Source organism: Thunnus maccoyii, chromosome 2 (assembly GCF_910596095.1).
Source record: "Thunnus maccoyii chromosome 2, fThuMac1.1, whole genome shotgun sequence".
NCBI classification, from domain to species: domain Eukaryota; kingdom Metazoa; phylum Chordata; class Actinopteri; order Scombriformes; family Scombridae; genus Thunnus; species Thunnus maccoyii.
The window spans coordinates 25609321-25623405 of record NC_056534.1 but is presented as its reverse complement, the minus strand read 5'-3'; the positions used below and the strand labels follow the sequence as shown (position 1 = coordinate 25623405).

The following is a 14085-nucleotide window of genomic DNA, read 5'->3' as shown; positions in this document are numbered from 1 at the left end:
TGTGTTGCTCATGCAGATTTTGAAGAGCAATGACCAAACCAGCGTCTAACGGGTCTGCAGGTATGTTTACATGCTGTTCAATGTGCTGCAGCTGAGCAGCTAATTAGCTATCTAGCTGCTAACTAACATTAGCAGTGCAGTTTTCAAGAGTGAATGATTGTTTGGTGGCTCATTCAACAAGCTAAGCTGTAGGACAAGATGTATTCATGTTGTAAGTTAGATATAAAGAAGACTTTAGCAGGAAAGCTTATGTTTGTTGTTGTTTAGTCTGTGGCTCTTGTGTTGTGTAGTAGGATGCTATCAGGCTCAGTGTGACCGTCAGCTCTGCCCATTATAGAGCGCCAGCTACTGCTATTGATGGCTCCATGTGATCAGATCATTGATTGTATGTTGTATTCACTGGTGGAAAGCTGGGAAGTGTTCACATCCTTGTCACTGCACTAACATCTCCTACCATTATCCATTAGTGTTATTAATGCATGTATCATTTGTGTTGTACTGTATATTATACTATATATATATAGATAGATATACTATAATGTAACATTGCTACTAGACTGTTTTTGGTATTTTTGATCTTCTGGTATGGTTTGGTTCAGGTATTTATTGAGCTAGCAGTATAAGTTCCTCTTGTATTGTAGCTGACTGCTTGTTAGAATCTAAAACATTTTATTATGATTTGAGTGAATGCAACAACAACTTTGATATTTTTTATTGTCTGACAAACACTCTCTTTGTGAACAGCAGTAACTGCAGAAATTGTTGGTAGAAATGAAAATGGTCAAACTCCCGCTGACCGTTACCAATCACTAAAAAACAGTTCATTGTTACTAGTTCATTACAGACATGGAACATACAATTTTAAGATGTCCTGGAGAGAATTTAATTGTAGAAAGCTGTCTTTAATAAGAGGTCTTATTCAAATTAGTCTGCTTTGGGCGTAAGGAACGTTAACAATGTCATATATTTTATCATATACATACATTTTGAAGTTGCCCTCCTGTGGCTCCATTTGGAATAAAAATCCCTTGCATCTGTGTTATTTTTAATCTTTAAAATAATGACAAATTGGAATAATTTATAAAGGCATGGAGAGTGTATTGTAATGTAATTTAAGAGTATTAAACAGATCTTTAGCCTCTCGTTTGTGTGTGTATTATTTTAAATTCTGCCTGTTCAAAGTGTGTTTAGGCCACCCTTGCACTTGTTAGATCGAGGTGTAACCGGAGCCGTTACTGAACCTGTCTGACTGTAGCTGTGCTCCGCAGCGGACAGGTTCAGCTGACAGACAGGACAAACAGTTTTGGCAGGGCTCCGGTTACACCTCGATTTAACGTTTTAAAACAAGATTTTACTAGCTGATAACTGCAGGAACTAACAGCTGGACATTTGAAGAGCTGCAGGGAGAGATGTGAGGAGGATTTCTATTGTTTTTGTGGCTGTCAGCAGCTCTTCCTCCTGCAGACAGTCACAGACAGAGAGATTTCCTTCCTCCAGCAGGCCAGCACTGCTGTTAGCTGCTGAAGCTAAAACTGTCTTGATCAGCTTATATTTGAAAATTTATATTTATGTAGATTTCATAACGTAGAGAACTACCACATTGTTGACTCTACGTCAGCATTGGCCCCGCCTTTTCAAGGTTGATTTTAAACAGCAGATGACAGTTTGAGCCATTTTCAACCCATGAAATGCCAATTTTTATAAATTTTTGGGTCAATGTCAATATTAAAACCAGCATTGATGTGTTTCATCATAGTACAGTCATCTAATTTAGTTTACAACTCCAAAAGCACCTTTTAGTGTGCGGTAACTCTTTAAATAATACTGTCATGGTATTTAATACTGTTTGTACTTTCAGTGATGTTTGTATCAGTGTCACTAAACCTAAAGATTAGACCATGGAGCTGTGTGGAAAAGTAATAGCACCTAACGCAACCAGTATTTACATACTCAACATCTAGCAAAGTGATTGACGGCCACGGACCTGCCCTATAACCATGGTTGTCCGTGAGTGAGTGATGACATTACACCATTGGTCAGCCAGCTGAGTGTTGGAGTTTCCCCATTGGCTATTGCCATTTCAAAATTAATCGGCGCGAGATGATGGAAGCGGAGGACACCAGCAATGCAGAGTGACTGCGTTTCCTGCTCTGAGCTCTGACGCTCTCAGCTCCGGTGTTAAATGCAGTGAAGTTGGCTACACTCCTGTTTAAACAGACACATAGTGTCTCTACCGTCCTGTGTGATCAACTCTCTGGCTGACAGCACTGTCAGCAGCCGGCAGGAGATGAACAACAGTATTAAAACCACAGACTGTAAAAAATATGGATGTATGGGATGGATCTTTAACAAACTGACGCACTTCCTTGTTTAAACCCAGATACATGACTTGTTTATATTTGTGCTTGATATATTTTTGTGTAAGATAATATCTTAATATCTAAATTGTTATATAAAACTAACATCCTCATTTTTACACACATTGAAAAATAGAAGTAGAAAAAAAGTATGAGAATTTGCCATCAATTTGTATAACGGCAAAATTAAGACATTTTTAAAATTGTTTTTATGTTTATTTGTGCAGTACCACTGTAGAATACTTTACTCCTAATATCAAGAATACACTGATCAGTGTGTCAGGACATTTTAAATACCAAAGAACAAATGTTATTTTTGTGAACAACAATGTTCACAAAAATATAAAAAATACAAAGGCTCCTGTGGGTTTTCAATATAAAACAATATTTAAATGTGTCTGTGTGTCTTTCATAAGATAGTTAACATGACTGAGCCCAAGTCAAGAGAAAATACTGCAGAAAACAAAAGCACAAACTCAAATTCACAGTTTATTAGAGTTTTTATATTAATTTTCAAAACCTAGATTTGGATCAAACTGGCAACACATGTACAAACACCCAGAACATGTTTAATGCAATGACAAGTTTTTGGCACAGGTATGTCAATGAGCTGATATCTCGAGAAAAGGCTCTGAATTCACACTAAACGAGTGAACACGAAGGTTATAAAGATCAGCACCTTGAGCTTTGAATCACTTTACTTTCATTTTCACAGTTCAAACACTGGTACAAAAAAAAAAAAAGATTATTAGTGTGATCAAATCCAAGAGTAATCCTGAAGTTAATGTCTGAAGTGGGAAACAGCGGGGTCTAAAGTCTTGAAAAGGTCTTTGAGTGGTGTGACCGCCATGTTCCCCTTTACCCACGTTCTTTCCTCTGAGGTTTGCTTCAGAGTCTGTCGGGGGTGAGGCTGCGTCATTGGCAGCACTGCTTTGAATGGAAAGTTGTGTGAGTCAGATATTCTCAACTGATGTTCAGCCACATCTGGATCTGTTGCCTTCAAAGAGATTTGAGGCGTCTCACGAGAGGACTGGTGCTCTGTCCGGTGTGCAACCGTTTTCTCAGTGGACTTTTTGTGGGAATCCTGAGTCTGAAGAGCAGAATACAGAAAATAATACAAAGACAGGAGAAAGAGGTACAAAGTTACCGTGGGACTGCACATTATCTAGAAAAGGGTCAAATATAAAACATCTGTCAATTAATTTTCTATCATTTCAGATCTACTAATTTAATCGTGTCTGCTTTGGTACAGAGGTGGTGCTTTATAAGCTCATCTGGTCAATGGAAATTCTAAAAAACAATCCCAAAAGCACCCAATGCATGTTTTTAAATAATAAAGCTGGCGAGATTCTGTATTTTCCTTATTGTTAACAAATCATAATCAGAAGACCAAAATCAATCAATAATTTTCTTTTTTTTTTTTACTATTTAAAATGGGTAAAAACTTATTTCATTGTAGCGCTGCATGCAGTGCATTGATTTGCTCAGCCCCTCCTTGCCCTGCTCTCTTTCTCACAAACACATTGACGACGGACTGTTTGTGAATAGCCCCTCCTCTCCGTGTACACTCTGAATTAAAACAAGATCATACGCGGGAGGAAAGATTGTTGTGCAGAGAAGACGGTTAGCTGTATTCCTGAATAGAATCAATCTGGAGTTCTCGAATGGTTGGTATCATGAACACCTGCAATTTTCTCTAAATCTGATGCATTCAAGTTAAACTCTGATACAGTTAGCCCCCCATTTCGAAACTTGGTTAGCACGGTGTATTTGCAGTCAGGGCTGTGAAAAAGCAACGTATGCCTGCAGTTTGGCAGTTTACTAAGCTGCAAATATGTTTATTTCTGCTGTAAAGTTGGGCGTTTTAATATGGGTCTCTATGGGGATTGACTCGCTTTTGGAGCCAGCCTCAAGTGGCCATTTAAAGAACTGCAGTTTGTGGCACTGATTTAAAAATAAAAGCAATGTTCTGATGAACATAATTTCACATTCATTCAGTCTGTTAATAATGAACGAATAACTCAAACAAATAAAAATACTCAAATAACTAAATAAAACAAAATGCAAAAAATATTAAATAATAAATAAAAAAATGATAAAAAAATAACTACCTCCTGCAAACTGTATTTCAGAGAAAAATTGAGGCGTTGTCATTTCAATTGTGTGAATAATTAGTCAAAATTAATAATAAAGAATACATTTACAAAGACCAATCTGACTTTTAAGCACCAAAATGAAAGACTGTCATGACTGATAGCAGACCACCTCAATGTGTCACTGAGACAATATCAGGGCATTCTGAAATTAAAATAAATAAATAAAAGGAAATTTAGCATACATCTATCTATGGTCTTAGCACAACGCTGTCAATCTCGGAGACCCAACTCTTCAAATAAGTTAGAAGCAAGCATGTAAGGGGCCTAGCTAGTAAGGCTAGCTATAAGTTGACATTAGATTAAGGCTGGGTTGTATTTGCAGTGGAACACCTTATATACAGTATTATTTCATAATTTAAGAAAGTGTGGGTATGCCTGCCTCCGTGTGCACACGCACGTATTGATAAACAATAACAGCATTTCAGATATTTGCCACCAGAGGCCTGTACTACACAGCAGGATTTGAGGTTAGTGAGGTAACTTCAGGTTTAATCTGGGTTTTCAGTCCTACAACAGTGGCTCACTTCTTACCAGGGTACACCATGGTAATTTATGCTGAACAGCTAACCTGCTCCGGTGCAGAGGATCGGATCACAATCTGTCAACACTCAACCACTGACCAATCAGATCACTGGGAGAAAAAGAGTCATCATTCCTACAAGATCTCGACATGGACAGAAGTCCTGAGTTTACAATGAAGTGACAAGTAAAAGGAGCAATATATATTTTAATAGGTCAGTGGAAACATTTTATTGTTCCGGACTTTCTATTTAAACTCTGGTTTCAGAACAGAGCTTCTGACAAACAGAGAGATCGTTTACGACACCAATCACAAAATGATGATTTTAGCTGCATTTTAATTGTGCAAAGCCGATTAAATCCCTGGAGTGAAGCTGACAGTGTGGATGATTTTACACTCTGATTCCATCACTGCAGCTCAGAATAACATGAGACAACTGTGTGATGATAACTGGAAATAATAACGACATATTGTCTTTTATTAGAAAAATAATCCACACACTGTTATAAATGCAACATGTCAGTCAGATAGACTCATCAGTCATTAACTACTTTTACACTCTTTGCTTCGGTAGCAGACACAGTCTGGCATTACTCTAAGTTTCTTTTTTATGTGACATATTCAGAATGGTTTCTTCATCATCCAACTAAATAGCAAAAAAAATCTCTCTGTACTTAAGTCATATATAATAATTCCTACATGTATTTTAAGCCGTAGCCTACTTTTAATATGTGGAAATTATTGCTAGTGTTTCTACATTTTCTTATTCTGTTGTATGATTACAGGCTGTCATTTACATTGCACTTCGTTGAATATAACTTTTTGCTGTTTCTTAAACAGAAGTTTCCCACAGGTACTTGGTATCACTGTTTCATCTCATATCATGAAGTACTTCTGACGATGTCGCTCGTAATTAAAAACCCCACCTCTTTCACATGAATGTGCTCGTAGCTGGATATGGAAAACCCTGAGTTGACTGAGCAGGTTGATAACCAACTTCGTAGTACTGGTTATCTGGACGGCCAATGTTTGGTTCAGTAAAGCCAGATAACGAAAAGATATCCTGGATATGTTGAACTTGGTTCGTAGTACAGGCCTCTGGCCTCAACACAGTTCACCCAAAATAACAAACTAGAAAAATAAAGTCTGCACAAAAAAAAAAAATTTGACCCTGAATTCAGTCTTTCAGTTTATTTAGTAGATCAGTCAGTAGATCAGTCGTTGGGGCCCAAATTTGAGTCAGTTTGTGTCCTACCACACAAGGAAGCGAGGAAGGGCATCCATCTTCAGACAGCAACAATCTGTGCAGTCCCTCTTTCAAGACCTGTAGGTAGGCTCACCATCCAGTTAACCGGAATCTCTATTCAGTGGACGCTCTCCTTGGCATCGGACTTGTCACAAAGCTCTCCATTTACCAAAACCTGACCTATAGACACGTTACATACCCATACAGTTACATTCACACACTTATCAGTATTGATTATATCTAACTTCTAACTCTTAGCATGAAATATCAAGTACTAATACAACATATAATTGCAAATCATATTTTCAATTGGCTCTGTTATACAACAAATATATTTTCCAAAGCTCAAATTCAGTGTAACATTACTTCAAATACTCCACAACCAAAAATAACCTTTGAATAAACTTAGAATTACCACCATCAAAATCTTATTACATAAGGCACATAATAACTTCATACACTTTGAACCACTGAAGCTTCATAGAAAACACAGAATGCACAAATAAGCTGTGCAGCAGAGTGTGCTTTAAAATTACACCAAAAATCTACACAACCCATGGCTTAACAGCAGTAACATTCATCGTTCACAAAACTCACATGGTTCACAGACAAAAGAACTGTGGTTTGCTGACCATGTTTTCCTCCACATACCACATGCTAATATTTTAGCACAAGTCTATGGCATTTTACATTGTATAAATTAGCCTAGCGGCTAGTGGACTTTTCTGCTCAGCCAACAAAGAGTTTAAAACAGAGCTGCTAATATTAGCGCAGCAAGAGCGACAGTGGCAACAGAACAATGGTGGTCTGCTGTGTACCAGGCCCTCGACAAACTGGCAGGGGCTGCTGGGAGTCTCAATGGTTGGTTACTTTGCACTAGAGTAGGCCACTTAATTGGCTCACTTTAGTGCCAATCATGGTCTTAACTGGTCATTCAACAGTCTTAACCTTTTATCTGCCACTTACAATATTGCCACTTCTGATAACTTTTCTAGCATAGTCTATACCATCATTATTTACAAATGAACTGTAATCAAGCATATCAAGGACTACTCATGTATGATTATGCCTCCTTTAATAGAAGCTGACTGATATTCCCAAATAGTCTTAAAGAGGACCTATTACACTCATTTCCAGCTCCATATTTTTATATTCTGGGACTCCATTAGAGTGGCTTTGCATGAATCACAATTCAAAAAACTCCTTGTTTGTCTCATACTGGGCATTTATGCAGCTCTTCAGTTCAGCCTGTCTCTTAACAGGCAGTCTGAGCTCCTGTTTCTTTAAGACCCCCCTCCTGATGAATCCACTCTGTTCTGATTGGCCAGCTTTCCAGAAGCCTGCCGAGGGTCAGCCTATTCAGAGTTGTGTTAAGTTACTGCTGATGCAAACACAACATTTTCTGCTTTACTGCTTCATATTAAAAGCTTTTAAATTACTAAATAACAGGAGACTTTTATTGTGAAGAATTTACAGGGAATGAAACATGGTCATCACCAAATTAGCAGAGCTTTGTTAGCAGTGCAAAAAAACGGTTGACACAACAAGATATGGAGATATTTGGAGCTCTTTGTTCAGCAGATCAGTTAGAAATAATGCGGGAAGGAATAGTACAAGCAGAAACAGCTACAGTGATGATGATGTTTGATGAGGAGCTGCAGACGACCAGCACACCTCCAACAGATAAACTACTTTTACTTTGCCCTGCTGTGTAATGGAAAACACACCGGCTTTTTTGTAGACCACATTGAGTTGCAAATGTGTCAAATTTCAATTTAATTTCAGTTGCATAGTCAGTTTTATTCTTTTCATGGGATTTGTTGACCATAAGAAAAATATAGAATAATACCAGCCTTATCCTTTAAATTAACATACCGACACACACAAGCCTACCTTGAGATTCTTCCTTCTTCTTCCCTTAATTTTACTCCTCTGCTGTTGCTCCACAAAGACGCACCCTCTGCTGCTTTCATCTTTCTTTTCACTTTCTGAAATTGACAGATTATTGTTCAATTACACCAGCAAAAAACAAAACTAGTGAACATTTTATACATAGATACTAATATAAATCTCTTTAACTGGATACCTGAAGTGACACTGATCTGAATATTGTCCTGTTGTTCTCCATCCTGTTGATACGGGCTCAGGCACAAGAAGAGGGTTTTCAGAACTGAATTGGAAGTGGCTGCTACTGAAGAACCTACAACATGATGAAAAAAAAACCAACAGATTTCAGTGATACTTACCAGCATTTCACGCTGGTATTCACGATCAGTGCATTTCATCCTCTTACCTTTATGGGATGAGATGTTGGGCAGCTGCTGATGGGCTGGGCTGAGAGAATCAGTGAGGTTCACCTGCTGCTTTGTATTTACATGCTCAGTTGAACTTTCGTCATTTACCTTTTCAGGACTTAGAGAGAAATTAGGGGATTTCGATGCATGAGAGATTTCTTTGTCATCAGGTCTAACAAGGCATGGGAGAGGTGTCTCTAACTTAGAAGCTTTTTGTTTGGACTCTGATAAATGAGATACAGCATCAACTGGCTGGCTTGACTCAGACTTGGAGGATGTTCTTGAATAATCTGGTTGAGACAACATGCCTGGGGGGGGAGCAGTCCTCTCGCTAAGAGGACTTGCAAAAAGGCTTAGGAAGGACTTGGCAGAGTTCAACTTGTCAGGTTTAACCACAGTTTTAACATGAATATCTTTACTTCCGCAATCTGCAGACTGTGGAGTGGGACAGGAAGATTGAATAAAGCCTTGAGGACGAGCAGAATCTGGTAGTGGCTTTAGGGAGTCAGTAATAGGACTTGCAAAAAGGCTATGAAAGGGTCTCTTCAGGGTTTTACTACATCCAACTGCCAAATCACCACAATGAGTTGTTTTACTGCTGCACTCTGCTGTAGTTTCACTAGAATAATGTTGCCCTGCAACAAGTTTGAGGTCAGATTGTGAGTTTTTGGAGTTCTGGTGGACCTCAGTTTGGTTTTTTACTGCAAAATGATGAGCAGAATCACTGGTTTTAATGGAGCTAGCATCAGGGTCAGCAGAAACAGCATCTCTTCCTTCAAAGTCTGTGAAACCTGAAGAGGGACAAAAATAATTTATTGAGGCTTCTGAGTCAGATGTCAGACCAGAGAGATGTGGTTCTAGGTACGTAGGATGTTTGGGAGTAGATGTCTGACTGGGGGGCCTTGAAAAAAGGCTGTGCAACACTTTCCTGCTGGGCTTAAGCATAACTTCACTTTTACCGTCTCCAGAGCATGTAATGTCCGTAAGCAGTTGCCCGTTTCCTTTTGTAAGATGATGATCACGGCAGGTCTTTGAAGTCGGGCCGCTGTGCACTTGGGGAGATGACAGGCTCTTGAATGTTTTTTCCTGGAATTTGTTCGGTTCATTTTTGGTGTTTACCAAATACAAGTCCTTATCCTTATAGTTTGCTGAGCTGAGCTGCTGGGTTTTCGGAGTGTAGGATACAGTTAGTGCAGTAGGAGCAGCAGGAGGGATAGGCGAGTGACCAAAAGTAGAACTGCCCAGTGATTTGCACGACCTGAGAACAGCATCGACAGAGTAAGGAACTTCACTTTGGTTTGCAGAGCCTAAAGTGCTATCAGTCAGTGGGACAGAGAGGGGGGAAGAATCTTGACTTCCAGGCGTTGTAAAGAGACCAGAGAACGGTTTGGACAGTTGAGGTCCGAGCACTGCTTCAACAGAATAGCACACTGGCTCCTCATGGTTACGGTTATTTGACGGTGAGATGTGAGATTGGGCAGCTGTTGCATATGGTGGGATAGTTTCCTCTGTAACATCGGCCAGTTCTTCAGTCTGACACAACAAGGCTTCCTTTTGTGCATTTGACTCTGCACTGTTGTAAAAGTTAGGCCTGAAAAATTAAAATATCAGCATGCTAGTTACTGTGGCTCAAGCAGAACTTGTACATATGATTAATTATAAAATAAATCCTATACAAGACTTATAGATCCAGCTAATATTGACATATTGACAGAATCACAATGACAGGTTTATGATTGTATGTGTGTACCTGAGTGGCTGTATTAGTATATCAGGGGTCTCATTTGCTTCTATAATTTCTGACTCCTCTGTGTTCACTGGCTGTCCTGAGGACTCTTGTTCAGCTTTCTTTGCAAGTTCATAGAGGTCATTTTCCCGTTTTAATGCCTGCAATGAGAAGAAGTCATTTTCAGCATACAGCAATGCATTTACAGCAAAATGTTTTAAAGAGGGCTGCACTTTTACATACACACCTCATCCAACAGCTGATTAGTGACATCATCAAGTGGTTCGTGGGAAAACCTGCAATCTGCCCCTTGAGAACACTTTCCTTTTCTATGGAAAAACTTGCAGGGGAAGGTCTGTGGAGCTTAGTAAAGGAAATAATGGAATTCTAATTTACAGTTTAGTTGCCTGTAATGGGTTTACGACAGGAAGATGTACATATTGTTGCTGTTAAACAAAAAGGATATTGTGCATGTATGGACAGCTCTCCCCTTTTGTGCAAAGGCCTTGGACGTAAAATTTGCACACTTCTTTGATGAGATTGTTGTAACCCTGAATGTGCTCCAGTTGGCAGTCATCACCCTGCGTCAATGGGGGGAAAAAAAAGAGCAACATTAGAACAAGTACATTTTTTAAACAGCCTAAAATCACAAACTGCAGTTATAACAGCACTCAATAAAAGCCTGAAGTCTAAATGAAAAAACGTTTTTCTATCCCAAAAGTTAGTTTGACTTTCTCACTTTAGTGCATATCAATTTTCACTAAGTTAAATAAAACATAACCTGCCTTGATGCACCTTCCCCAAAGGAAATGTCGACAAAGTAATCGTCCATCCACCATCAGAGCATTCTGGTCCTTGAACTCCTGTGACATGAACCTGGTGCGATTCACCTGGACGTTCTGAGAGGAAAGAGGAGCATAATGAGAAAAAATAATAACTAAAACATTTTCAAGAAAGCCCCCCCCCGCCCCACATCACATTTTTTGGCATCTTTTGTGTGATCTTCTGTTAGGGGTAACTGCCCCTAAATAATATTTTAATAAATATTTGTAGTACTAATGTTTCTTTTTAACTTCTCTGGACACTGGTGGGAGCTAGCTCTGATTACTGCACATGCTTTTAAAAATTATTTAAATTTGACGGATGTGTGACTGGACACCACGACTTCCATTTCTGGCCCTGCTTTCTGCAGCAGATAACAGGCTGGATAATATTCATCTCAAATGGAACAGCCAAGTGTTTTGCTTACCTGCTTGTTATTTTTATTTCTACTGCCTCCTCCACCTTTCCTTGAAGGAGGTCTAGTTTGATGGTTTCCGCCTCTATTGGGAGGCCTCTGTCGATCCTTCTGCTGATGCTGATTTCTCTGCTCCTCCGTCTTATTTCTCTGCTGTTGTTGATTGTTTATATTATGGTTATGTTTATTTTTGTAGTTCTGGCCTTTGTGACCCATGTTATTGTGGCTGGCTTTATTGCCGTGGTTATGTACAACATCCTTGGTGAAGCCAGCGTGCTCACTGTCGGTGTTTTGCTTCTGGTAGTTTATGGCCTTGTAGTTATAAGTCCTGGTTTTCTGGAATTGGTAACATTGCTTCTGTGGAAAGGAAATGTATAGAAATTAAAACCAGAGAAAAGCTGGTGGCAGTATTTAAAGGTTTATCATAACCTTTTAAGGTTTGCACATCCATAAATATTGTTAAAGGTTTCACCTAAAATGCCCGAGAAACACACTCCACCCAAACCTACCTCTAAAATAATTCTCTAAAATGTTTGGTTTAAATTGGCAATTGATTTATACATGGAAACATTGTTTGGAAGGTTTGTGAATGAACTGCAGCTGAACAAAATACAAACTAAGACCTTTGTCACAGATCTAACAGGAAACCTGTTTTGGCCTGAAAAGCAAGCTGTGGTTTTCTATATTTGGCTCTATATTGTTAGAGTTCTGAGAATTGTGTTGTGCAACGCAAACAAACCTTTTTTGCCTTTTTGACTCTTTTTATTCATAGACAGGGTATTTTTCCTTCCCCTTTTGCATTTTTGATTTTTATATTTTACTGTAATGTTCTGTAATACTCATAATATTGTAAAAATTCAATAAAACTGGTTTGTATTGTTATACACTCCAACCAAAGTTGCTGGTTTTGCTCATCTCTGAGATCTAAGATCGTCTAAGCAAGACGCCTCTCCTGGGATAGACCAACAGTAGAAATTAAGTTTGTTAATTCTTCTAAATCAATGATGAGAAAGTGTTAAGGATAACAATGCACCAATTGAATTAATTGATATATCTGGACAGGTCTAGGTCTAACGTACTTGAAGTTGCTGCATATTTTCAGAATACAAACTAATGTTAAGCATGTCTGAATGAGATTCTTACGGCATGTTTTGAATTGGCTTTTTATTTGGCATTGAATAAGATGTTAGGGTCAGGGCTCTGAGGCTGCCCTATAATAAAATATTTTAAATATTTAAAAAATAGTGTTTTTTCAGTCATCATGGATATCGACTTGTATCATTTGCCTGATTTTACAGATGTTTTATCAATCATCAACATTGTAAATGCCTTAGGTAGTTGTATTTGGCTCACCTTTTGATTGATTGTTGCAGCTTGTGGCTCTAGTATAAAGATGTGGTTGTTTCATATTGTGAATCTGATGCCTGATGAACATCCATGACCAAAACAGTGTTTCTGTAATAAACTCTGTGCTAACATTGTGCAGGAATTCAACATGCATGGTTTCATTTTCCAACAGATCTGTCTAGCAGGCGTGTGTTTGACAACACTCAATTTATCAAATAAAAGTGAATGAAGTTTAGGGCTAATTGCAGGGCTGTTGAATTGGACTACGTTATTTTTTAACTGGCTGCATCAAATAAACTGCCAACTGAGTGCATCTGAAATGATTCAGGATACATATAGAACTCTGAATGTGATGTTTAGATGCAGACAGGAAATAATTTTCACTCAGTGTCAGATATGCATGTCTCACATGTCAAGACAAACATTTTAATACGTGATGTTAACATTATTATGTCAGAAATTAGGGGAAGTATGAGCACACTGTGGTTCAAGTTTAACATACCTTGTTATGAGGGCCAGGCTGCTCACCCTGGATTTTCCTCTTTCTGCCATTTCTTTTACCATTCTCACTGTCGTTCCTATAAAACAAAAATAAGCGAGTGATGAGTATACAGAGAGGTTAAGGAGGCCATTAAGCAGAATTGTTCCGTCAAACACATACATGTCTATCTGTGGTTAAATACCTGTGAGTAAATGCTGGTTGACCAGGGCTGTCGACACCTTCATTGACAGCAGACAGACTCGTAAACAGGTTTGCGAAAGCCATTTTATTTCGTTTCTCATTAGTTATTTATTGCTCCTTGTGGAAAAACTCGGAGGCCAACCATAACCAGGAGTCAGGAGATATAAAACGTGACAGAATATAATCCACTTCAACTTGCGGCCAATGAAATGTGGTTCACATGGCTCCGTTATAGCGCCATCGTTTACTTTCTTCTTCCGTCTTGGATAAAAAACGTCACCATCTATGCGTCACCTCCCCTTAAAGAGTTTTTTTTCCCCACCCGCATTCTGTGAAGACCCGCCCTACTCTGCCTCTCATTGGCTCTAACCTTGATATTCTCACCCTAATCGAACCAATCTCACTCCTTATGCTTAAACCTAACCAATCTAACCAACGCAGGCAACAAGTGCTAGCCAATCAGAGGCAGAGTAGGGCGGGTCTTCGCGGAGTGCCGGTGGTTAAAAAAATACAATAAATT

General features: G+C 38.8%; 1 protein-coding gene across 5 annotated transcripts; it reads right to left on the bottom strand.

Annotated features, from left to right (window-relative positions):
• Nucleotides 1-2833: 2833 nt before the first annotated feature.
• Nucleotides 2834-13855, bottom strand: LOC121885300. 5 transcript variants are annotated; one of them, XM_042394648.1, is made up of 12 exons: nt 13567-13855; nt 13386-13461; nt 11549-11893; nt 11085-11198; nt 10766-10880; nt 10547-10656; nt 10324-10460; nt 9533-10164; nt 8573-9364; nt 8366-8479; nt 8173-8273; nt 2834-3447 (listed from the first exon to the last, which is right to left on the bottom strand). In XM_042394648.1, exons 1-12 carry the CDS (start codon nt 13647-13649, stop codon nt 3139-3141), a joined length of 2928 nt encoding a protein of 975 aa, XP_042250582.1. In that variant the 5' UTR covers nt 13650-13855; the 3' UTR covers nt 2834-3138. The 5 variants fall into 5 exon arrangements, 4 of the variants coding, with proteins under 4 accessions (XP_042250582.1, XP_042250561.1, XP_042250572.1 ...); XR_006092524.1 differs by adding an exon at nt 6289-6459 and having other exon boundaries at nt 3360-3447; nt 8573-10164; nt 13567-13854; XM_042394627.1 differs by having other exon boundaries at nt 8573-10164; nt 13567-13854.
• Nucleotides 13856-14085: the final 230 nt, after the last annotated feature.